We start from the raw sequence: 26,304 nt of genomic DNA on the forward strand, positions 1-26,304 counted from the left end.
TAATCACGTTAATGTATAGACATAAATCTAATGCCTATAGACTATTGCGTGGACAGTTCCAAAGAGAAAGAGAAGTCTGTGAACTTGCAACTGCTCTGGAAAAATGGGAGCAACAATACTTTAAAAGCACAGCTTTGGACACACTCCATGTGTCTGCACAGCTTTCAAGTGAACTAGCACTTAAGACCTTGTGTAACAAAATGGACTCTGGAGACACAACTATAGGGCAAAAAGCTACCTCAAGGTCTGGAGAAACTGCTAAAGTACCAAGTAGATGGAGGCAAGAACATTCGGCTGTTATTAAGATGAGCACTTTTGGCAATCAAGAGGTACAGAGGCAACCACAAATAGATCACGAGCAAATTGGAAACACGGGATCAGCACAACTTTTTAGTTCTGGGAAACTGGTATCATCGAATGAAGCTGCACAGCAAGTCACGGAGAAGCAATATCCACAGCATCGTCCAAGTCCTTACTCATGTCAACATTCACTTTCTTTCCCACAGCATTCATTGCCACAAGGCTTCTTGCACAACATAAAGCCACACCAGAGCTTGGAAGGCCCTCCGTGGCAGTTTACTGGCCACTTGCAATCAGTTGCCTCAGAGGACTTATTTCCTTTTCATATGCATAGCCATAGTGGAAGTTTCTCTAGGAAGAAGATTTCAAGTTTGAACCCTGCATTCAGCCAATATTCACAGAAATCTTTAGAACAATCAGAAGACGCTCACAAAAAAGAGCACAAACCCAAAAAGCCTGGCAAGTACATTTGTCCTTACTGTAATCGGGCTTGTGCCAAACCTAGTGTACTTAAAAAGCATATTAGGTCTCATACTGGGGAGCGACCATACCCTTGTGTTCCTTGTGGTTTCTCTTTCAAGACGAAGAGCAACCTTTACAAGCATAGGAAGTCACATGCCCATGCAATTAAAGCAGGATTGGTACCTTTCACAGAGTCAGCAGTCTCTAAGTTGGACCTGGATGCCAGTTACATTGATGTGGAAGCTGAAATACATTCGGATGGCGAACAGAGCACGGACACTGATGAGGAGACTTCACTCCTAATGGAAGGGACCGACAAACTGAGCCCTGTCCCACAGTTTCCCTTGGACATTGCTAGCAGGAGCAGTTTTCACTCCTCCATGGAAGAATCCTTGGTGGGGCCAATGAAAGTACCCATTTTGATTATCCCTAAAAGTGGAATTCAGTTACCCAGTGAGAGTTCACCATATATTGGCTCTGATATGTTGCAAAACCCATCCCTAAGTACTAAGTCTGATGACTCTCATACAGTTAAACAGCGACTTGCACTAAGACTGTCAGAGAAGAAAGGGCAAGATTCTGAGCAGTCCTTAAACCTTCTGAGCCCACACAGTAAAGGAAGCACTGATTCTGGTTACTTTTCCCGCTCAGAAAGTGCTGAGCAGCAAATAAGCCCTCCAAATACTAATGCAAAATCTTATGAAGAAATCATCTTTGGGAAGTTCTACAGAATTAATCAAAGGACAGCACTAACAGTAGCCACAACAAATCAGGAACATAGTTTAATGGGTAGAAAGGGCAAAGCAGAGCCACTACCTCTTCTAAATACCAGATTAGATGTGAAGATGCTTGAGGAGAATATTTCTCAGCTGACTGCAAATAAAGAAGAACTCACTGACCCCAGCAATTTGAGCACTATTAAATCACCACAAGTCTATACAGGTAGCAATACAGAGTCTAGACAATCCCAGACTACCACATCATCCATCAAAAGTGAATCCAGTCTTTACCCAGGCAGTCAGCAAGGTGATGTGCCCGTCCTTCTAGAGCCCCCAGTTGATTCTTCTCCTCTTATTAGAAGTAATTCTATGCCAACTTCTTCTGCAAACAACTTAAATATTCCCCCATCCCTGAGAGGAAGCCATTCATTTGATGAGAAGATGACTGGCTCAGATGACGTGTTTTATCCTGGGACAGTGGGAATATCTCACCAACGGATGTTGAGAAGACAGGCTGCCTTTGAACTGCCCTCTGTGCAGGAGGGGCACTCAGATTCAGAATATCATGGAAGACCAGGGAAAAATATTATTGTTTCTTCCAGCAGACAAACAGCCAGTGACAGAGGACTGTCCTTAAAAGAGAAGAAAGCAGGAGACAAGACCTTTTATGACTATGATGCCAGTGGAAAGCACTACAGAAAATGGGAAGAATTTGAAGGTCAGAAGCAGAACTACAGGGACTCGCCATCCCTAGGTGGAGTGAACAAGGGGGGAGAGTACTTTGTTGATCCCCTCGGGCAATCACAGGTGGTGCCGTCCATTTATGGAACAACTTTCGAAAACAGAAAGCGCAGGAAAGAAAAGAGTGTTGGAGATGAGGAGGACAGTCCCATGCTTTGCAGCAGTATGACAAGCACCACTGGGGGAATTCAGCCTTTGGACTTTGATACCAAATCCCAAATTCAGGATGTGCCAAGAAGCGGATTCGCACCTCAAGGCGTAGACAGTGCTGCCCATTGCCATGCAGAGCGTTTTGAAATATGTAGGCCCTACCTGCAGTCTGGCAGCCCCGTAGCTTCTTTGGAAGATTCACCCTTAACTGTTGAGCAAGAAAAGACTGCAGAACCACTGACTAGAAAGCCCCCTGGAAATGTCATCTCTGTCATTCAGCATACAAATTCACTGAGCAGGCCAAACTCGTTTGAAAGGTCAGAATCTACAGAACATATTGCATGCCAACAGGATAAGATCTATTCACCGTCTGAAACATGCGAGAGTGAGATTTGTGAGTCCCCAGTGAGCCCAGACCGAGCTCCACAAGCAGAAAATGCTGACAATATTAGTAAACCATCTCCATCCCAGCAACCTCAGCCATATCACATGCAGCCCAGGCTGGTTCGCCAGCACAACATACAGGTACCTGAAATTCGTGTTACAGAGGAGCCGGATAAGCCTGAGAAAGATAAAGAAGTGCAGAGTAAAGAGCAGGAGAGACCCTCTGAAGAATTCCAGTGGCCCCAGAGAAGTGAAACTCTTTCTCAACTCCCAGCTGAAAAGCTCCCACCCAAAAAGAAACGCTTACGACTTGCTGACATGGAACACTCCTCCGGAGAATCCAGCTTTGAGTCCACAGGTACAAGCCTCTCTCGCAGCCCTAGCCAAGAGAGTAATTTGTCACACAGTTCAAGTTTTTCAATGTCCTTTGAAAGAGAAGAAAATATAAAGTTCATCACACCTCCCAAACAAGATGAGTTTGGAAAACAGTCAGAGTTTTTAACTGTTCCAGCTGGTACTTACTCACTTTCCGTCCCTGGACACCACCATCAGAGGGAAATGAGACGCTGCTCATCTGAACAGATGCCCTGTCCTCATGCTGCTGAAGTCCCAGAGATAAGAAGTAAATCCTTTGATTATGGGAACCTGTCTCATGCCTCTTCAGCTGGGACACCTTCTACTGCACTGTCCCCATCACGAGAAAGGAAGAAATGCTTCTTGGTTCGCCAGGCTTCCTTTAGTGGCTTTCCAGAGATTTCCCAGGGTGACCAGAGCACAGAACAAAGCATCAAGCAGGAGCAGATGGAACATGTGCAAGCTGGGCTTCGGTCCTCCCAAGTTGCCTGGCATCATTCCTCTTCCTCTGTACTTCAGCCTATTCCAGGAGATGATTCTGGAAAACAGGTTGTTGGTTCTTGTGCTCAACTTAGTAGTAGCTCATCCCACCTTGCCCAGCAACAGGCTATTCTTGCAGATGGTCAGGAAATGTTAAGGACACCCTTAATCCAACAAGCACCTTATATTCCTAGCAAGCATCCACCAGAGCAGCAGCAGCTTTTTGCACATCAGGAAAAAGTCCCATTTCCCCCTATTCATAACACCTTGTTTCAGTTCCCATATCCAGCTGTCTGCATGGTTCAGTTACCACCATCTCAGCAGCCAGTCTTGTGGCAATCGTGCACAGAACCTCTACAGAGACACTTCCAGCATCATTTTGTGCAGCAGCTACAGAAATCTTATGTCAAGCCACCTTTCCAAACAGACATTCCTCCAAGTTACCACCTGGAACATGCTGCAGAGCATGTTGGAACGAAACCAGCTGATTATGTGCAAGTGAAAGAGCAAGCATACCAGCATTACTCAGGAACATCTGTGCAGTATTCAAAAAATGCTCTTGCTAAGTACCAGCCAGACCATAGCATTAAACCAACAGATACCTCCTCTGAGCAGCATCTTCAGACAGGTTTTGATTCCCCAAGTGATGGATCCGTACAGCCTTTGCCAGGAACAGTTGTTCCTGTCAGGATTCAAACCCATGTGCCATCTTATGGTAGTGTCATGTACACAAGCATTTCTCAGATCCTTGGGCAGAGTAACAGTCCTGCAATTGTAATTTGTAAAGTCGATGAAACTGTTTCTCAGAGAACATTAGTGACAAATTCAACCATGCAAGGAATTGGATTTAACATAGCGCAGATGTTGGGTCAGCATGGAGGCCTGGAAAAATATCCATTGTGGAAGGTGCCGCAGACGCTGCCACTTGGACTGGAACCCTCAATTCCCTTGTGTTTGGCTTCCAGTTCTGACACAGCTTCTACCTTGGGAGGAAGCAAACGAATGCTTTCACCTGCCAGCAGCTTGGAGCTCTTCATGGAGACCAAGCAGCAGAAACGAGTCAAAGAGGAAAAAATGTATGGGCAGATAGTTGAAGAGCTAAGTGCAGTTGAGTTAACTAACTCGGATATAAAGAAAGATTTTCCAAGAATGCAAAAGCCTCAACTAGTACGGCAGAGCTGTGCTACTGAGCCCAAGGAAAATTTGCCATCTGTGTCATCCTCTTCACCTCTGTCGTCCTCATCATCTCAAGATTTCCCACCGGTCAGCATGCCAACAGCTGATGCTTTCCCACAGAGCAGGGAAAAGCTTTCCAGTTTTGATTCCATATCACCAGGGCAAAAGTCCAGTGGGCCTTCTGAAGGAAGAGACTCACCAGAAGAATTAGATGTGGATGAAACAGCCTCAGATATGAGCATGAGTCCACAGAGGTCTTCATTGCCACCAGGAGAAATTCAGACAGAAGACCAGGTGAAACATCAAAAATTGCCTCTTGGAATGTTAGTCCAGATGGCATCCCATACAAGTGGGAAAGTCACAGGCTCAACGATTCTCTTAACTAATGTAGCAGATTTTCAGCAGATCCTTCAGTTCCCAAGCCTGCGCACTACTACTACTGTGAGCTGGTGTTTCTTAAACTATACAAAACCCAATTACATTCAACAACCAACCCTCAAATCTTCTGTTTATGCTTCTTGGTGTATCAGTTCCTGTAATCCAAACCCATCTGGGCTAAGTACAAAGACAACTTTAGCACTATTAAGATCCAAGCAAAAAAACACCACAGAAATCTACACTCTGGCTGCTATGCACAGACCTGGAACCGGTAAACTGACATCATCAAGTGCATGGAAGCAGTTTGCTCAGGTAAATAAGAGGTTTTAAATATAATAAAAGTAACACATTTTTCAGTGAAAAAGTGTTTTGAAACAGAAGCTAATGATTTTTTTAAAAAAGCTCCATTGGGAAATCAGACATTGATCTCTTCTGGTGGCAAATCTTGAGCATCAGTTTACCCTTCTGCAAACTCTGATATTTTTGCTCCTTTTGTCTTTACATTTGCCAAATTGGTTGTGAGAAATGAGGCTTTTAAAGTCCTCATTTCACATGTGTCAAAGCCTGATACATTATCTCCTTTAATTTTGTCCTTTGTTTTGCTGTGTCCTGGTTCAAGTTTAAACAAACATCCGTGGGTTTCCTAAGTAAAGATTAAGTTGAAATTGGATAAGGATCTTCAGAGTCCTTTACTGTCTTTTGCACAGCAAATCTTCCTTGTGGACTCAGCATTAGATAATGGGGACAGGGCAAATTCTGTAATGGTAACAAATGACCTTCTAAGGCTTTTCCATCTCTATTTTCCATGTTTTTTTCTTTTTTTTTTTCCTGAGGAAAGATACAGTGCTGTCTGTTCTGTCAGTGCTCTAGTAAAAATGTCCATGCTGCCCTCTCTCTTATTCTCCACAAATTGAATGGGACAAATTAATTCATCTTATAGAATTGCACCAAAAGAAGAGTTTGCTTTGGCCTGGATTGTTGCAGACACTTGAAATGAAGTGTGCATTTATTGTGTGTTCCAGCAGTAACAGCTTTCCTTGACTTTGTTCTACAGATGAAACATGAGCCATTCTTCTTGTTTGGCAGCAAGCTTGAAAAGAAAGTTGTGGGGAATATTATAAAAGAAAGAGTAAAAGGAGACATTCATGGAGAAAAAGACATTACATCCAAACAAACTGAGCCGATACGAATTAAAATCTTTGAAGGAGGGTAAGAAAATGTAACTGGAAATTTCAAGCTCAGCCTGTCATTTTGAAGAGATTTGAAAATAAACACGAATGAGTTAGGATGTGAACAATGTCCTGCATTCTTGCCATGCATTGTAGCACCCAGACCTCTTACTTTTTTGTGTATGTGTCAGTCTTAAAACAAGCTAATGGGTAGCCATGTACTGGCTTGTGACTCTACTTTGCTATTAGGACAGTTATACTTTCCATGTGTTTAAAAGCCTACACTCTAAATTGCTGCTTTCCTTATTTAGGTCATAAAGAAAAGATAGATGGTTAATATTTTGATATTTTCTGTGTAACTTCCACGTACTTAATGCTTTCCATAAAGACATATTTCCATTTCTAGACTGTATACCTCCACTCACTTGAATGGAGTGTTGCAAGTTTACTCTTACAATATTTTATTATTTAGTGAAATTGGATTTTTATATAAAATGTAAAATGGCAAAGAAACCTGTGGTATTTAAGCCCGTTTGCCATGTAAGGTTGATAAACTAATGCTTAATATTACTGTGGCCATCCGTCACTGATACAGTAAAAAAAAAGAGAAAAGAGAAGGAAAAGAGAGACATAAATGTCCATTAGCATTATTTTGAAGCTTATGGAGCCTGTTATGAAAAGCAGAGTTGACTGCTCCTTGCAGTATACTTTAAAGTACTAGATATTCTTTTATATCTTTTACAGAATTCTGAGTGATATGATTAATTTTGTCAGTTCTTGGTAGGGAATACTCAGGTGGCTGAACAAAATGGTTTTTTTGGAGTTCCCAACACAAATGCTCTCTCAAACGTGTTTTCCTGCGAGAAAATAGGTTAGGAGGGAGACATGGTAAATTCGTACAACCCTTTCCTTCTGCCATCATCTTAATTATCCCTCATTAACATTACGTGTTTGGCCTCCCCTTGGATAGTCTCCATGAAACTAACACTGGCATTTCTCTGTAATCAGTAACAATAAAAGGACATAGCCTACACCTTGCTTGAAAGACTCAAAATATTATTTAGGCAATTCCTGCAGGTCTGCTAGCCCAGACACCTTGATCTTGGGTATAGGATCTCTATAGTTGTTCATTGTCCTTGTACCCAAGCCAGTAGTCTGGCTACAAGAGTGACCCAGATTCAGGGGGGAGCCTAAACATACAAGAAATTTAAAGTGTTACTGCTTAAACTCACACTCTGAAGTATAAAATTTGCCTGCCTCCCACTGTGTGTCATTTCTGAATTTGTATCACCTTGCTGAGGATAGTTTGCACCGTTGTAAGCTGTGTGATGAGAGGTCCGACGAGTAAAACTGTGTTGAGAGAAGCAACTCAAAGGAGAATTCAGACAGTGTGAACTGTAATAGATCACCCTGCAAAATGCCTCTACCATCTAAAATCTTATTTAAGAAATTTTCTAGGCAAATTACACCCTCTACAGATATTCTTTACACTAATAAGGTCAGTGAAATTATTTGTGTACAGGGTTATAGCTCATGTGTCACCTAGAAAAGACTCCTAGTAATGTTTTTCTATAATCTTTTCCTAGCTTATGGCCGAGTCTCTAAATAACAGATTCCCCAGTAGGACTTTCTAACTTGCAAAGCTATAATGAATGGGATGATGCAGTGTTAATGCATCCACTATTTATTTATAGATGTATTTTAGAACAATGTCAGAAAATCATAGTACGCTGTATCTTATAAGTATTGTTTGTTAAAGGATAGATTCATTCCTTCCATTAGCTTGGCAGTTTTCTTACGTGGATCTAGTATTGTTTTTATGCTATAGCCAAGTTCTTCTTTTGTGTTGACTGAGTTTGTCCTTCTGTTCAGGTTTTGGTTTATGATTTCTAGAAGCTACTTTTTAATGTGTTTTTCATGCTTGTTTACTCCTTGCTGTATGCAGAACCATTCTGTTCTGTTCCTGTCAATCTCATCTTCATGTCAACTGAACACACTCAAGTAGTGCATTCAGCTACATAAGAAATGTCTGTCATGTGTTTGTCCACATATTCTTTCCTAGACAGACAAGCATGCATGGCAGTAATCTTGTTTCAGCAGGGTGTTTTCATTTATTTTTTGTTTGGCTTGAGGAGTGGATTTGCTCAGGGCTCTTGATTACTTTTGTTTTTTAAGTGCAGAGAAAGCAATTCAAAATTCACAGTTGTGAAAGTTTTATGATCCTCCATAGGGCCCTTGGTGGCTTTTCATCTGGTGGGAAAGTCTGTCTGCCACACAGACAAATGTTGTGCAGAGCTCCTTTGTGGCAAGGCAGTGGAGTCCTCATGCAGCAGGTGGACAGAAAGCAGAAAGACAGGGCTGGGAGTCAGTGAGAAGATGAAGTAAGAGAGTGAATGGAGCTCAGCAGAAAGGTAGATGTCACAGCACATCATCACATTTGCTGCACCACAGCCAGCCAAGAGCAATCTGTGAGCATCCCAGCAGAAGTGGGTTTGAAGGAGGACACTAGCAACCACATTGTTGCCTCTGGCAGGTGGCTCAGTTCAAATGCAATCATTTGAATCACAAAACCTGTGTTCCATCACCTGCCACTACAGAGCCCCAGTGAGATATGATGCAGTATTCCTCAAAAAAGAGTAGTACTGTAAAGTACAGTACTACTGGCAGTACGGTTAGTTACTTTTAGTGTGAGGTGAAAGGAAGGAAAGTGTAGGGCAAACATTCCAGCTCATCGGGCATCTTGCTTAATGACATTATCAGCTTACAACAAGAGTTCACAGCTTACTCTGTTTATATCTACCAGTAATGGACTCTAATTGAAAATCCTCAATAAAATAACATTTTGGATAGAAATTGCACAACTCTGAGGCTTGTTAATGCCTTTTAAACTCCAGAACGCTGGTTCAAATTGAGCGCAGAGCAGCTGTGACCATGGTTATTATATGAAAGTTGGATAGTGGGAAAAGTTAAATTATTGAAAGCTCTGAGAGAGGCACAGGTGAGATCTAATATTCTTGGGGGCTAGGAAAGATCTTCACTATTGAACCAAACTTTTAATGCTTCATTGTTTGGGCCGTGCATTTCTTAAATGTCAAATGTATACATGTCATTTCTTTTACAGTTATTATGGTGGAATGTACTTAGAGAGTCATGATCAGTTATTTCAAAAAAGAACTGTATGTGTGAATGACAAAGAAACTGTTCTTGTCTAGTTGTTTTGTGCCCAATAAGCTTTAAAAGGTGGTAGAAGCAGATGGAATTAGGAGGTCTGTCAGAAGAACATCAAAGATTAAACAACAGAAAAGTGTATGTTGCAACACAGTTTTTATCTCATGGGTATCAATCAGGAGTGATTTGGCAGACTTCATCCCATCAAAATCAGACTGTAAGGAGGATGAGTAGAAGATAAAGTGTCAGTCTCTCAAGAGATAGTGGACATTTTTTTCTCTGTGGGAGAAATCCTGAGGATTGTTGATGAAGCAGTGGATAGAGAGATGGCTAGGAGTCGTTGACATGTGAGGATGAACACTAAAGGAGAATCTGGGATGGGGGCAGACAGAAACATCAGAGTTCCTGAAATGTTATGTATAGGAGGGAGGACTGAATACCAAATGACACAAGACTAGATCAGTTTTGCCCACAGTGCCAGGAACAGTGAAGGAAAGGGAAAAGGGCCAGCATAGTTGGAAATGAGATTAAAAAAAAAAAAAAGTTTTTGACATTCACATTTGAAAGGAGGAGCTGATTTTTCTTAGTGGATAATGAGATGAACATGAGCAGACAGTATTTTAGATATCTGCAGGATATTAGCCTCAGTATTTAAGTAGCCCGTGATATTGCTGAACATATGGAAGAAGTGATCATTAAAAAAAAAATGAAAAATGTTTCATCTTTGTAACCTCCAAATTGCCACTTGCTTCTTGTAGAGTTATCATTGCATTATCAGAATCTTTCAGACAGACTGTATTTATTTAAAGCGATGACTATTAGTACTAATGATACTTTGTGGGCTGTGCATCCTCAGGGTCACTAAAAGTAGTATGTGCTCCTGTGGTAGAGGACAGTGAAGGAAAGAGGGCAGAAAGAGTATTCTTTCCCAGTTCTTGCACTTTCTGTTTTATTTCCTGAGACTCAAGCTGAAATCCATCCTTGTCTTGGATGCCCCATACTCCTCAATCCTCTAAACCTCTGGACCTGTGTTTTACGTTTTAGTATTAATGCTTTATTGTGATTATTAAGGAAATGCACAGCTTTACATAGATTTGCATGTCTCATTTATTATCTAACTACAGACAATGTAATCAGCAAAAATAGCATGGAACACTTATGCTTGTGATAAAAAAAATCCTCTAGTAATGTTCTGCTAAGTGTGCAGGTTGGAAGTTTCCCTTTTAATTTCTAGAACAGTGTGTACCTGAGTGAACTCAACACAATTCCTTGGGGACAGATCCATCGTAAGGAACTTCAGGCACCTGTAGTGTCAATGTGTACCTCCTTACTAGTCATCTGCATTCCCTTTATGCTAATAGGGGAGAAATGGGCATTTCCAGGATATGATTTATCTGATCCCAAGGGATAAATATGCTAAAATAGGTCAAATGAATCATGCCACAAAACAGCCTCTGTTTTCAATGATGGTAGATGTCTGTGTTGTACACGTCTACAGTTAGATGAAATTAATCCAACCAGCAGAGTCATATTTGGAGTTGTGCTTGTCTATATGAGTAGTAGGTAACCTGTTTCTTGACAGATCATCCCAGTATTGCAGCCCTTTCATCTAACGTAAAAAAATAACTAATGTATACAAATACATTCAAACCACCGCATTCCCTAAAAGGTAAATATTTTGTGAGCTTCAGCCTGAAAATTCAGCAGTTTCCATGGACTTCTGTGGAAGTTTTGTGATGAGATACATACAGGATCAGGATTATGAGCAAATGTCTAGAGATCTTGTTTATGCATATGTTTGATTTACTGGCCATATGATTTAGATGATTGCTCTCTTCCAACAGGTATAAATCAAATGAGGATTATGTCTATGTCAGAGGCCGTGGCCGAGGAAAGTACATTTGTGAAGAATGTGGAATTCGTTGCAAAAAGCCAAGCATGCTCAAAAAACATATCCGCACTCATACCGATGTCCGGCCTTATGTATGCAAGTTGTGCAATTTTGCCTTCAAAACTAAAGGTACTTGACTCTTTTTGTAAACTCTTGACCTTTACAAACAACTCTAGAGCTATTTTGCCATCTAAAAGCTAATCATTCTTTTAAATCATAGAGATAAAAAAATCCTCAGAACAAAATTGTGTTGATGGATGCAGGACTCCCTTGGAGGTTTTTTTTTTTTTTCTTAAATATAAAATTGATCTGAAGATTATAGGAGACACTGAGTCTCCTTGGAAAGCTTCATTAAGAACTATAGGCTCTTGGCTGGCCCTTCTGTCTGCAGAGAAAATGTAGTACCATAAGAATCAGGCTTACAAATAATACTTTCTGCCAAAATTGTTACATAGTGCAAACTTTAATTGCAACAATATTCAAATGCTACAGGGAGAGTACACTTCTTATGACATAATGTGGAAGCAGGGCATCAGCTGCAGAGGAGAGCATGTCTTCATGGGCTTTGCAATGGGTCAGTTTCAAGTTTATAAATAATGGATGTCTCCCAGAAGGGCCACTCCATCCACTGTGGCATTAATTATGAATAGAGATCTGATAGCTTGTGTTCACATGTATTTACCAGCACTGAAAAAGCCTCCATTTGTCACCCTGAGGCCACAGTTAATGATATTCTGTGGAATTAGGATTTGCCTTGCAACTGTCTCCTTAAAAGAAAAATAAATGCTTTACTTTGGTAGCACTTTTTTGTTGTATAACTCAAATGAGCCTTATCTTCTCAGTTTATTAGCTTGGCTGTAACAGAAAAGAGAAATGGATTCTAGTCCTGGTGCTGTGAATTTACTCGAAGGGGGAAAGTGGAAGCTGGAGGTGGTCTCTCCTGAGGTCTCAGTGCAGCTGCATGGCTGTTTTGAGGATTGAGAATTGTAATAGTTTCCATGACTCCAGTGCTGCTTCATCTGCCAAAGATGGGAGTAGCTGATGGATGGTAGTAGACCCATCAACCTAATTTAATATGAGAATCATCATGAGGGTGTAGAGACAAAGACAAGGAGTTGCTTCTTGTGATCCCAAAGGGCCAGCCGGTGAGCAGTTCTCAGATCACTGTTTACATTTGACATTGCAGGAGAAATGGGTCTTGAGGAGAGACTTGAAGGAAGATTGTGGTTTTGCAGTTGTGTTCAGAGAGATCATCCTAGGCAGAAGAAATGGCATGGAAATAAATGTGAAATAGCTAGCTAAGGCTGGCACTTCTGGCAGAGAAGAGAAAACAGAGAGGAGGTGGTGTGCTATTGCACAAGAGGAGGATGAGTAGGAAGGAACTAAGATAGCCTTCAAAGTACCAAGAACAGTTTAATTGATGTGTTAACTGTTCATGGACAGTTGTCAGCCTCAAAAATATGGTTGCTATTTTGCTGAGGACAGCAGGGGGCAGATCTTCAAAGGTACTTGGGTTTCATTATTCACCTTGAGCACTTAACCATCCAGAGATATCAGTGGCTGAGTTAGACTTTTCATGCAGTGCACAGAACAAGACACAGGTGCACCCAACAAGAAACTCTTCTGAGACTGAGAAGGGAGTCCTCTGAAGTAGCTACAAAGAGGGAGTCTTGAGGGCTTCTAAGCAAAACTGCACTGCCTAGCAGAGTAGTACAGTGTCTCTGCAGCACACTGCACGTAACACGTATACCATCTGGAGACACTGATTTGAGTCCCAAAAGCAGCAGAGGTGCATTCATGCAGCGTTGTTCTTCAGCTACTGCAAAGCAGTAGGCTGAGTTTGCCTGTAACATACAATTCTTGTTGGATGCTGCAGATGTGACTTAAGTGGCTAATGGATTAGAGTGATACTCTTGTTTCTGTGGCTTATGCTCTTTGTGCTCAAGATTCTTTGCCATGAAATGTCTCTTGGGGCTAGTCTCAACCCAGTTTTCTTATCTGTGAGAAAACAGACCATAAGCGACACTCCAGAAAGTCAATAGTCTAGTGTTAAATTGCTCCCTCAGGGATGGAGATCTGATTTCAAATCCCTGCTGTGTCTGGCTTAGATCCATACTCCAGAGCAGTGAGCTGAACCTGGGTTTCCCACATCCCAGGTGAATGCTGTAAACACAGTTGCTCGCAGTTCAGAGATTACAGACAAGACAGCAAACTCACATGGAGAAACCTCCCCTAAGTGTCTTCTTTATGGGTTACATTTGCTTCGGAATGCTTCAAATCACTGAATGTTGGAGCTTGCATGAGAGGGGCACTGTGAATGTAGGGCTGTGAGCCCTGAACAGTTGGTGTACATTGGAGTTACTTCGATGCCCACGCTGTTTGTACGTATCACAGATGAACGCTGAGCCCAGGGATAGGTAACGTTCAACCACAAACGGGGCACCTAAATGTCATTGGAAAACTGGAGAGATGCCTATATGCCTCTCAGGCCCTTAGTTTAAGTTTATTTGGACATTTTTTTGAAGATATGAAATCCTACTCTTATTAAAACAGGTTCTAAGGGCAATGGACTGGATGAGTCAGTCCCGTCTGCTTTGTTTGTTTGTTTTTAACTCAAAACACATCTGCAGGATAAGAGAGTAAAGATACACCAAAATCTGGCTTGGAGAGTGCTTTTTGCTGTTGTCAGTTAATGAGATTCATCTCTGATCCATAGGAAATCTGACAAAACATATGAAGTCTAAAGCACACATGAAAAAATGCCTGGAGCTTGGAGTATCAATGACATCTGTAGATGATGCTGAAACTGAAGAAGCAGGTATGTCAGAATGATTTAATTTAGTTGGAATGGCCCCTGGAGTACGCAAATGACTCACTGCACTTTAGCACAGTGTCTGTCATGGGATAATATAATAGGAATATTTAGGGCATTTTTTAATTAAGAAGCATCTTCTTAACAAACAGGAAATATAAAAAATAGATTAGATCCATTTGTCTGAGTTATATAGTTTTGATTACGATACATGAGTAGGAGCTAGAAATAAAAGTATGACCTATTATTTGTCATCTGTCTCATATAAAGTTCCAAATCTTTTGTTTAAATGTGAAAGTTGACATCATTTAGAGAAGTTTAAAGGCCATTGTGGGGTAGGGTGAATTTGCATTGTATACTTTCTTTCCCACAGGAATGAATTTGAGTCTAGGGTTTGAGAATATTGCTCTGAAAAATTACAGTTTCAGACTGTTAAGAATGACTTTATGCAGCCATTTCCCATGAAGAGCATCCAGTGATAGCAACAGATGTTCTGGGTAGAGAATGGATGTGACAGCAAGCTTAAAAAGGGTTCTGTTTGCTCACCATTTTGACTTGCTCTTGTTATTTCAGAAAACATGGAAGACATGCATCAGGAGGCAGAGAAGAGTAACAACTTGGCAGGCATATCAGCAGAGCATCAGTTTTCTGATGCAGAGGAGTCAGATGGTGAGGATGGCGATGATAATGACGACGATGATGAAGATGAGGATGATTTTGATGATACTCAGGGAGACTCAACACCAAAAACAAGATCAAGAAGCACCAGCCCGCAGCCCCCTCGGTTCTCCTCACTGTCGGTGAACTCGGCTGGGGCATCACAGGGGGCTTCCCCTGAAGGCTCTCTCTCCATGGGACACTCCTCCCTGATCAGTTACTTGGTTACCTTACCTAGCATTCAGGTTACTCAGCTTATAACACCAAGCGACTCATGTGAAGACTCACAGATGACAGAATATCAGAGGTTTTTCCAGAATAAGAGTACTGATTCAGAGCCCGATAAAGACAGGCTAGATATACCTAGTGGCATGGATGAGGATTACATGCTTTCATTAGACCCCAGTTCGTCTCCTAGGGATCTTTCACCTTCCAGTCGACAGTCATCACCCAGTTATGATTCTTCACCATACAGAGATAATTCACCAAAGAGGTATTTAATGCCAAAAGGAGATTTGTCACCCAGAAGGCATCTGTCACCTCGAAGAGATATTTCACCCATGCGACACCTTTCCCCACGGAAGGAGGCTGTGCTGAGGAGAGAGTTTTCACCAAGACGGGACATTTCACCTAGACGTCACCCATCACCAAGGAGGCCAATGTCACCAGGGAAAGATGCGTCTGTGAGAAGAGATTTGTCTCCTAGGCGAGAGAGGAGATACATGGCCTCAGTCAGAGCAGTGTCTCCCAGGAGGGGCTTATACCACAATCCGGCATTGTCCATGGGTCAATATTTACAGCCAGAATCTATTCCATTGGGGCATTCAGTAAGTATGAAAGAATATTTCCATTCCTGTTATCGAAGGTATTGCTCTTATCTGCATATAGTATTTTTCCTTAAGAAAAAAAAAAGACTTTATATCTTTGTAGAATAATGCATAAGCTTTGAAGCTCAGCAGGACTTCTTGGAAAGAATACAAGAAATTTAGAATAGATATGGACCAGGTCAGGACTTTGATTCAGTTAGATGTAATGTAAGGGTCAAATCTTCACTTGGTGAAAATCAGAGAATCTCTATTATCTTCAATGAAATTAGGCTGTTCTACATTAACTGCCCCTGTCTTTATTTTAAAATGGCCCAGGAAGCTTACATGGCATGTGGCCTTGTTACTGCACTGTAAAACCTTTTACCTCCCAGCCTGTCAGATGGGATCGAGCCCAGAGAAGAGCACAAGACCCAGATGCTGCAGGACAGAGTGCACCACTGAAGTCCTGATTAATGGAATAAAAACACTAAAATAAAATAAACAGAACCCCTTTGAAAAGCAGGGTGCCCATCTAGATCAGGATCTACAACTGGAGCTTAAAAGATGTTATCATGTGATGGGAATAGACAGCTGTCTGCCCCACAGAAAGCGCCATCAAACTGGCTGTTTCGGCAGGGACACAACCATCTGAGTGGAAAAGGAAATATGCAAAACTTGCACAGCTGCTGTCTGTGCCATTCCCTTTCTGTAAATAGGCTTCCAGAAACTGCCGACTTGGCACTTTTCACAAGCCTTAATATTCACAAAGCACTCTCTCCTCAAATAAATTTAGTCTTTAAGAGTAAGGAATTGCCTCACAATTAATGCATTTATTTATTTATTTATTTTGTATGCTTCTCCTAGCTACACTCAGTGCTGCTGCTGCTGCTGTCTCACTGCCTTCATCATTAACCCATGTTTGTTGATTCTGTCTGGGCAAGCGCCAGCCGATTTCCTCTCAGTCAAAATACCCTGACAGGGCTCTTACCTTCCTTCTTTCCCCCAAGAGGGCTGTCCTCCCCTCTTTTCCATCTCCAGTCTTTTTTATTCTTCGTTAATTATGGTTCTTTTCTGTAGAGGAGGAGATTTGAACTCTTCAGCTCATAAAAGTAGCGTTTCCAGAGCTGTAGGTGAATTTGGGCAACTGGGCAGGGGAAAGGAGGCTTGAGGAGGCACCTTACCAGAGAGCCCCTGGAAATGACATGATCCCCGCATAGCAGAGAGGGTAAAGATCCAGCCAGTAGTTGTACTGGAAAAGTAAAGGAGCACAAGGAAATGAAAGAGTCATTAGTTTAGCAGTCACAGTCTCTTCGTATCAATTTTATGAGACACTACAGCTGACATTGTAGAGAGAACCCAAGTCCCTCCTAACCAAAGTTAGACACGTCCACTGGCTTTCAGTAACAGAGATTTTGCTACTGGCAAAAGGGTATGTAAGTGTCACCCTTGGCAATCTGACAGTTCTTGCTGTAAGATTTGTCTTGTGTTATGAACACCTTCCAGCAAAGCATTTAGCACATTGTAAGGACTCTTTTAGCACCCTTAGTTCCTTCTTTTGGAAAGTGCTCTTCACCTTGCCAGATGGGCTTGTAACACTTACCTTATTTTAGAGGCAGGATCAAGCCTCATGCAGTTAAAAACCCAATGTAAAAGATCATATCTCCTAAGAGGACGTCAGTAACTCAGTGGCACCTTGTGTGTTTTTCAATAGAAGCGCAGGCCAGATTGCGAGTGGTCAGTCCCAGGGACCTGACCCCAAACATCAACAGAAGCACCACCCAGGCAAATCTAAATGAGGGAATAAAAAGCGAGGATGATCACAACGAACTACCGCAAGGAGGGAAAGATAGATCTTGTACCTCATCATGCTTTTCTGGAAAACATACTTTAGCCAAACAGAAGCTAAGTTTCAATGTAACACAAGATATCACATTCGGTGTGTAGAATGACAAATAATACCTGAGCTTACTATAAACAAAAACTGTGAGAGAAGGAAAGGAATGAAGACTGTTTTTCACTTTCAGAAAAGGGAATCTAGCAAATCACAACATACTTAGGAACAACATCTGTGATGCAGATGCCAGTTTACAATCCTGCTTCCTCTTTGAGACCTGCACTGGGTTTCCAGTCCTTGGAGGAAAGAGAGTATTATTGTGCTTCTGGTGCCTGAAAGATCCAAAAGAAGAGGCCAGTCTTCTTTGTTCTCCACTGAAATTGATATATTTGCCATAGCCTCTTTGGCCAATGTTGATCAGGATCCTCTTTTTGTTTCTTGACCTTGAATATCTGTGCACTTTGGCGGTACTGTACAAACAGCTTGTGCAGTGCTCTGGCATCAAAAGAACCATATAGAGAGCGACTGAACTTGTTTCTTTAGGAAGTGGAAAAGAGCATGGGAAATTTTTTTTCCAAGTCATATGAAGATAGAGATTTTTTTTCCTTTGGCCATTAATAACAAGATACCTGCTTGCAAAAAAAAAAAAAAAAAAAATCTCTCCAAAGCAGACCAAGGCTCTGGTTGATACTGGTGATTTGGCTTTCGTAGTGTTTAAATTTAAAGACATGCCCCTGGTGCTCTATAAATACATTCAGGATCTTCTCTTCTGCCAGTGCTATGGGTTTCTTTCCTTTCTGAGAACTGGTGCCATTATCTTTTTTTGCTTTGCTTCTTCTGCCCTGTCATTTTGTACCTGAGAGAAGAAAGGAGATGGGAAGGCTGTTTTTGTTCTGCTTGGGTGCATCTGCATTAGCATTAGTCTGGATGAGGAATGTGCTTTGTAAGTGAAAGTCGCTGCTGTCAAATTCACATCGCAGCAGCCTTGGAGTAAATGACCTGGATTGCTTTCAGATGAAATTAAACCAGAAAATATGCTTCAGGAGGGCACTGCTGAAGTGAGAATTAAAGTCAATGAGAAGAGACTACAGGGTTAGTCTGAAGTAGCCATCCCTACCCCTCAACACATATATTGGGAACATCAAATCCAGCATCAACTCTTTCACTCTATTCCTGCTCTTTTCCATGCCTAGTGCACCCCATTGTTCCTAATGTGCACCAAGATGTTTGCCTCTTCTTCACTTCCCAGGACTAGATACAAGTGCATTGGGAATATATATTGCTGTTGGCAGTACATATTTGTCCCTGTGGCTCTTTTAATTTCTAGGGGCAAGTGAGATTTGAGTTTTTTTGTTTGGGTTTGGTTTGGTTCTGCCTCTCATGACTGTGACACAGGGTCTCTGCCGGAGTTTTCACAAGCAGTTACTGATACTAATGACTAACTCCCTAGAGAATAGGGAACAGGAAACAGGAAAGACACTTCATCAGTGTAGAGTTTGCCTAGAACCTGCTTGTGATTCTATTTTATTGTACCTCCTTTATTTTGAAGTCCAAAGTGTTTCAGTATATTACAAAGTACTGAACTAGGCACCTCTAAATGCACTTGAAAGGACCTAGGGTCCTTTGATATGCTGATATGAAATATCTCCACAAATATTGAATGTTTTATCATCTTGAATGAAATATGAGGGCCAGCATGTCCATGTAGTGCCCATGTAATGCCCATGTAAACTGTAAATAGGTCCACTGGTGTATGTGGTCTGCTATAGAGCATTCTCAATAGGACTGCAGATGTGCTTACGAAATATGTTTGATGCTGATGATGACCTTCACATGTGTAGCAGTTTCCATCATGTTAGCCACCTCTGTGGTGGACAGACTGCTGCCCTTCTGCAATGTGGTGGGGTACCATATGAAGCCAGCATCTTTCTCAAATAGATTTATGTGTGACTACATTTGTTCGTCTAAGTTTTCCTCCTTTTATTTTTGTTTGCCTTTGCTTTGTTTGCTGAGCCCAAGTTCATACTGGGTGCAACAGTAGCACAAAGATACACATAAGATGCATCGTGGGTTAGGAAACAGTCAAGAGGACAGTAGGACTGAGAAACAGGTTGAAAGACCAAAGATAAAAAGGAAAAGAAAAAAAAAAAAAAAAAAGGAGCCAGCAACTGTGCTGAGGTGAGGTTAGCAGCAGCAAGGGCTGCAGGGTAGGTGAGTGATGCCTTGTGCCTTGGCAACCTCCGTTATTTCATTAACTTTTACCCATTCAGCAAAATAATGTGCTGTCGCGGGGCTTTCTTATGATGGTTTCTCTTTTACGAAACTTAAGTGTCTCACGTTCTGCATAGGAAAAAATCCCAACATAGGCTATTCTCTGAACATAGCATCTTTTATAACATCTCATCTCGCTGTGTCTGATGATTACAGGTTACCCTTCCTGTCTTAACATTGATTTATATTGAACAGGACAAAGTGTCTGAACAATATGAAATTCAGCCCCTGGGTAGCACAGAAACTGAGTCTTTAATTGCCCCGAAACCAATTCCCCAGTATGGGATCAAGAGGTCAGTTAATGCCTTGAGAGCAAGGACTTCCCAACAATAAAATGCTGCTGCTTTAATGCGTTGGCATTTAGCAGCACAGTCCTCAGGCTGCCACACGAAGACTGTGGGTAGCAATACAGGTCTTGAGCAATTGATAGGTGCTTGGTCAATTTTCAGAGCAGAGTTGAGCATTTTTGTTCATTTGCTTTCCTATGGGAGTCCCTGAGATTTGTGTGGCCAGATCCCACATACCACTATGAAAATGTCATCCTGCACTTCTATCATTGTTAAATCTCTGGTCAACAATAAATGATTCTTATTCATCAGATGGAAAACAATTTTTCAAAAAGTAAGAATGAAAAAAAGAGAAATCCAGAAGCAAAAGGCATATTTAAAACAGAGCAGAGATGAAGTTATTCATTCTTCTAAGGCACGAACTAACGGGAAGACATTGAAAAAGTCAATATTGTGAGATTGTTTCATATTAGCTGTTATAAAATTTCTAATTTTTTTCATACTGTGTCACTCACAGTTTATGCCTGTATTTTTGTTATTATTTGTTTACACTACAGACAGGCCACAGTGGTGTTCTCTCATGATACTCCATTATTTTAATGACTATAAAAATCAGAGACTTCTTTGCATAGAAGCTTGCATGAGCTTGCATGGATATGTTAGTCCCCTTTTGTCAAGGAGTGGATAGGTAAAGCTCAGGGTAGGGGACAAGAAGGAGGTGCCTTTCTGGGGCTTCAGAGTGGGATCTTTCAGCAGGTAGGAAATACATACAGATTTTTCTCATGTTGCCAACCACTGGTGGCAAAAAGGGAGCATTAAGATGTGTATTTCCCAGCAACAAAGACTTGATGCCCAGTGCAGACTGCCAATACCAGCACAGTTTGCACAATTTGCCAAAATAGAGGGTAAGATGGGTATCCTGGCCAAATTTCTCCTGGGGAATGAAACTCCATCTACCAAAAATTCCCTCTGTCGTTTCAGCTGAAATATAATATCACTTCCTGACCTAAATTGCTGCATTGTATTGCTGAACACTCTTAAATAGTTGCTGCATTTCACCTCAGTCATGAGCCCTGTAGGGCTGAGCTAAGCAAAACTTCCTATGTTGTTTGGAGAAGCAATTAGTGGAGTTTTCTACACGCTTTGGGATCTGTCTGGTTGATAGATGCTGTATGAATAGAAGTTTGTTTTACACATATAGCTTGAAAGTAGATAAGTGGCTTGAAAGTAGATAGGTGGCTTGGAGAATTTTACTAGTAGCACTGCTGATGTTTCTTTTGTTTTTCTGGTTACAGAGAAGGGGGTTGACTCAGGGGCCTTACTTCAACCTGTATGGAGAAAAAGGAGCTATGGACCATCACAGGTCTAGCCTGTTCCCTGAAGGTGCGAACGACTACGTCTTCAGCCATCTTCCACTACACTCCCAGCAGCAAATCCGAGCGCCCATCCCCATGATGCCTATTGGAGGCATCCAAATGGTCCATTCGATACCTGCGGCCCTTTCAGGTTTACACTCTCCGTCCAGTTTGGCCCTGCAGAGGGAGGGCTCCGAGGAGAAGCAAAGAGGAACTGCAGAAACCCTGACAAAAGAGTCGTACAGTATTTCTAAGCCCCACGAGAAACGTACCTCTCTGCACAGCTTGCACCCTGCTGTTCCATCCAGCATCCCCTCCTCTCCGCTACTGCTGAGACAGAGCACTTCAGAGGACACTGTCAGGGCCACAGAGAGGGAGCAGGAGGAGAACATACAGACTTGTACAAAAGCCATAGCCTCTCTGCGCATCGCCACAGAGGAAGCTGTTCTGCATGGGGCGGAGCAGCCACAGAGGCCTCCCGAGCCTCACCAGAAACCTGTAGAAAGTGCACATTTTAGCATTAAACACTTTAGTGGATCTGAGCCAGGCCAGACCTGCGCCTCAGCCACCCATCCTGACTTGCACGGTGGCGAACAGGACAGTTTTGGTGCATCACAGACTGCGTTAGCCCATTCCAACTTTTACAGCAAGAGCTTTGGGGAGGTCAGGCAGTTGGGCTTTCACAGCAGGAACGAAGCCCCATCAAGCACACAGGAAAGGAACGATTCGGCACCTGAGAAGAGCAAGCCACATTGATCTGAGATGCATGGAGACTTTTACCCATACATTTACCCCACTTTTTTTTTTTTCTAGAGATAGAAGAAGTATTCAACTTTACAGCATGCCTGTTCTAAGTTACAGTAGTTTGCTATTATATATACTTTTGTTATATCAAAAGAATTAGATGAAATAACAAGTCATCATGAGCCTGACCAAAACTAAATTTGAAATTCTTATTGGGTCTGGTACTTTTAAATTGTACAGATGTTTGTGCCTTTTCTTTACTTTGCTTATATTCTTATAAGCATTTTTTTAGCAGTAATTTGTACATATTTTAGAATTTGTGTATCTGCTTTGTAATAAATGTAATTTCTTTCCTTTTTTGGACACTTGGATCTAAATGATGTAAAGCAAAACAGCATCAATATATGTGAGGTTGCACTAAAACATATTTTTATATGATTAAAACTGAACAGCTTTTATGTACAGCTCTGATTCTGTAATACTAATATTTATTTACTTTGTTTCATAAATTGTAAATTTTTTTCTTAATGTTGTGGATTGCTTTTCTATGTGAAGCATGGGATTTACTGTTGCGTAATTAGAACAAAATGTATATTGTAAAACAGGATATTTAAACTAGAGTATCTTATCTTATTCTGCACTTATGCATTAGTTAAAAAAAAAGATAAAGGATGTATCAGTCAGTTCTTAACTCTTGTAATTTTTTTTGTCTCTTGTTTGCTGGATTGACTATAACTTAAGTGCTGATTGTGATTTTAAACTGATAGTACCGTAAAGCATTAAAGTAAAGACAATGTGCTATTGTGAGTTTTTTCAAAGCTTTATAAAACAGTTATAAATATATTAAAAGTATTTGGTCATATGTGAACATGTTGATCTATATACTCCTTTTAAAAACTATGGGAAGACATTCCACCCCGTGTAAATATGTGCATCACTGGTACCGTTCTGTGCAACCCGTTTGGACACACGAGGCTGGCGCTGCCGAGCTCAGGTGGGCTCTGACCGCAGAGGGAGCGGGCAGACGTGGCTCCACCCGCACTGATGTCTTTAGAAACCAGGCCGTGAAGCCGGGAGCCCCCTGGGCCGACTGCACGCAGGGCTGGACGTGCAGTGCCCGGAGAGGTGCCACAGCCGCAGCGGCCGGAGCTCACACAGAGCGTGAGGGAGCGTGAGGCAGCAAGGGGCTGGAGGGGAAGCAGAGGGAAGCAGAACGTTCCCCGGCGCTCCTCCACCACCAGCCGCTGCCTCCCCGCTGTGATGCCTTTCAGGGAGGCCGCCTGCCCCGCGGGGTGAGCGGTTTGGCCCTCGCGGCCGGCAGCATCCCTGCCGGGGCCCACCCCGAGCAGCAGGAGCCGCATCTCCCGGGACAGGGCATGCGGCGCACTAGGTCTGCTCCGCGGGAGGACAGCGAGGAGGAGGCCGCGCTTGTAGCCAGCGTGCGCGGCGGGTTAGCCCTGGCACGGCCAGCGCGTGGGCGCTCACGCGCCCGCGGCCACGCACACGGCCACACACGCACGCAGAGGAGAGAAACCGACCGCCTGGATTATATTTTGTGCTATTTAGTGGATTATAATTCTGTGAAACCAAGTTTGTATATTGATTTACAGTACATTTAAGGAGTGTTCTTTAAAAAGAAATAATAAAAAAGAAACAGTTACATGCATCAGGTGTCTAGTTTTCATGTGTTCTTTGAAATTTCCAAGTTTATTGGCATCCCAGTATACCAATGGAACCTTTTATTCACAAGTGCTGCTTTAGTGCACTTATGAATGTGAGCAGCAGCTTAAAATGGGGATCGTATTTTGGCCTCATCAGATATTATAAAAATGAACCAGTTTATTTCTCCAATACTGCTACATGGGGGCAGAACCACAGCTGGTATGTTGTCGTAATTCTAGCACTGTGGCATATGACTAGCATAATCCCATGGTGAACTGGGACCACTCATCAGCATTAAAGATTAGTTTCTCATATCCATTGCAGTGTTCTTACCTTTATTCCAGATCATTATGGTAACCTTGCCAAGATAACATATGCCAGAAAACTGGCTCATCTCTGGCTGAAGAGAGGAGAAGCAGTATATGTAGTTGGAGGCAAGCGGCTTGTTGGATCTTGCATCCATAAAAAGAAGTCAATTATATATTTAAAATAAGCCCTATCTGATAAAAACCTCTCACTTCTCCTTAGCTGCATGGCTGTATTAAGAACACAATGTTCTGCACAGTGATCAGCTAATCAGGTAATCACAGATATTTTATTAAAATAGAACCAGGCAAACCCCCAATGGTAAATGTTCTATTAACATTCCCTTTATAAGCAGCCCCCTTACTGTGGGAGTTACTGCTGGCTTGTTTGCTTTTTTTAATTAATTTGCAGCTGCAATTTACCATCCACCTTTTCAGCCCTGGGGCAGTTTTTTTTTTAATAATCATTGAGCAAGTATCACTGAAATTACATGTGATATTTTTGGGTTACAGTGCAGCAACCCTAAAGAGGTTTCAGGTATTTATAATTTTAATTGTATTTTTTTAATGAGTTAATGTTTACACAGTACTTTTTTTTTTTTTTTTTAAAAAAAAAGGGTCACGCACAAGTCCTAGGCATTGATTACGGCCACCTTCCCATTCTTTAAAAGCGGGCGCAGAGCAGGAAGGCAACCACTTCAAGCAAAATCTTCACAAGCATGAGTGTTTTTTAGGCTTGACATAGAGGACCATAGAGGAGTGCAGGGCACTGCTGCACTGAGCTAATGCACCTGCACATGCAGGTTTGCAGCACTGCAGTAACACAGCTGGGCAGCTTGTGTCCATGCACAACTGGGCTTGCCAGAGTGCTGACATGGGAGCTCCTCAAAAGTACTTGGTACCGTGGGTGCGCATTGGCCTAAGGGGCATTTCAGGAGTGCTGTGGCAATTTGGCTCTTCGTTCCCCAAGGCCAAGCTCACAAGCGTGGCTGGCACTGCTGCAGGCGGCAGCGATAGGCTGCCTATTTCCTACACCAGCCTCTTCTTGTCACTGTTGGCCAAGGAGTTTTGTCATGTTCCAGCCTTGGGACATAGCAGGGGGCTGGAACCAGGAAGAGCAGTTGATGAGATTCCTTCTGTAAAAGTTCAGTGTTTGTCAAAGGAGTGAAAATAAGAGATTTAATGGGGCATTCTAGAAAACTTCAGAACCTAATGAGGATTTTCATTCTATAGACATTCTAAGTCAGGAATATAATTGCCATTATATTGTTCAAGGAGGTTATAATTTTTCAGTGAAGATCCATATGCCTTTTCTGCAAAGCACAAGGGAAATACAGATGCTTTGGCAAGCTCGCTTTGTTCTATCCCCACAGAATACTGTCACAAGACCCACTTCAGGATTTATATGTGTCAGCAAAACAGAGAGCATATTGGGCTCACATAACTGCCTGAACAATCCTGCTATGAAGCTTTGGATTCTGACTAAGGGTAACAACTACATAGCACATTAAATAGCTTTTTGTGGACTTTCCCTTTGCAGGACACAGAGCCAACAGTGAGTTAGAGTTAGCACCAGTAAAGGACATAATTAGAAGCCAGGACCAAGATGAAGTCAAGCTCCTTAAAGGTCAAAAATCTTAATCCATGAACAGTGCAGTCAGTTCCTGTTTAACCCCAGGGGCAGCTAAACTTACTAGGTACCTCCTCGTTTAATGATGTTTCCTTAAATTTTGCATTTGTGCATGCACTGAACTTCTCCAAACTTCTTCACGTTTTCCCTTCTTAAAAAAAAGGGGGAGGGGGGCGCAGGGAGACAGAAACTACGCATTTCTTGGCTTAAACTCTCTAAATGCCTGTCCAACTGAGCGGATATTTGAAAACACCCAACATACCATAAAATAGGGCTCAATGCTGACCGGTTGTTTGGAGAAGTGAATATAGAGATTTGCCTTGCTTGGGGGGGGGATTGTCATCAGGAAGGCCAGTCAGTAGATTGGTGTGACAGCAGCTTTGAAGGACAGAGACTGAGCTCACACAATTCGCTGCCTGCAGCCTTCTGCCTAGCTGGGAGGACAAGATTTTAAACATGCCTCTTGTTTAGTATCCAGCTTCTTTCTAAGGTGACTGAGTCACCCTGTGTGCAGTAGAGGGAGGCTGCCTGGCAGACTTACAGTTTTTAACTTTGCAGTGAAGATCAAG

The 26,304-nt window shown here is 42.1% G+C and overlaps 2 protein-coding genes across 2 annotated transcripts in view; one reads left to right on the plus strand and one right to left on the minus strand.

Moving 5' to 3' along the window:
* The window catches only part of ADGRG6 (adhesion G protein-coupled receptor G6), a 314,344-nt gene that overhangs the window by 93,185 nt on the left and 194,855 nt on the right, over positions 1–26,304 (minus strand). The window lies entirely within an intron of this gene.
* HIVEP2 (HIVEP zinc finger 2) lies at positions 12–23,006 on the plus strand. The gene is made up of 6 exons (XM_010223444.2): positions 12–5,456; positions 6,199–6,353; positions 11,326–11,501; positions 14,089–14,190; positions 14,758–15,668; positions 21,335–23,006. Exons 1-6 carry the CDS (start codon positions 12–14, stop codon positions 22,148–22,150), a joined length of 7,605 nt encoding a protein of 2,534 aa, XP_010221746.2. The 3' UTR covers positions 22,151–23,006.

The sequence above is a fragment of the Tinamus guttatus genome, unplaced genomic scaffold, assembly GCF_059628265.1.
Source record: "Tinamus guttatus ecotype Peru unplaced genomic scaffold, ASM5962826v1 Tinamus_guttatus_pri_ptg000164l, whole genome shotgun sequence".
NCBI classification, from domain to species: Eukaryota; Metazoa; Chordata; class Aves; order Tinamiformes; family Tinamidae; genus Tinamus; species Tinamus guttatus.

Excerpts from the sequence above, each read along its gene's own strand:
- HIVEP2 (XM_010223444.2), top strand. The coding sequence starts at position 12 with ATGTATAGACATAAATCTAATGCCTATAGACTATTGCGTGGACAGTTC. Across the intron at positions 6,354-11,325 it reads ATTAAAATCTTTGAAGGAGG|GTATAAATCAAATGAGGATT; the intron begins GTAAGAAAATGT and ends CTCTTCCAACAG. Across the intron at positions 14,191-14,757 it reads TGCTGAAACTGAAGAAGCAG|AAAACATGGAAGACATGCAT; the intron begins GTATGTCAGAAT and ends TTGTTATTTCAG.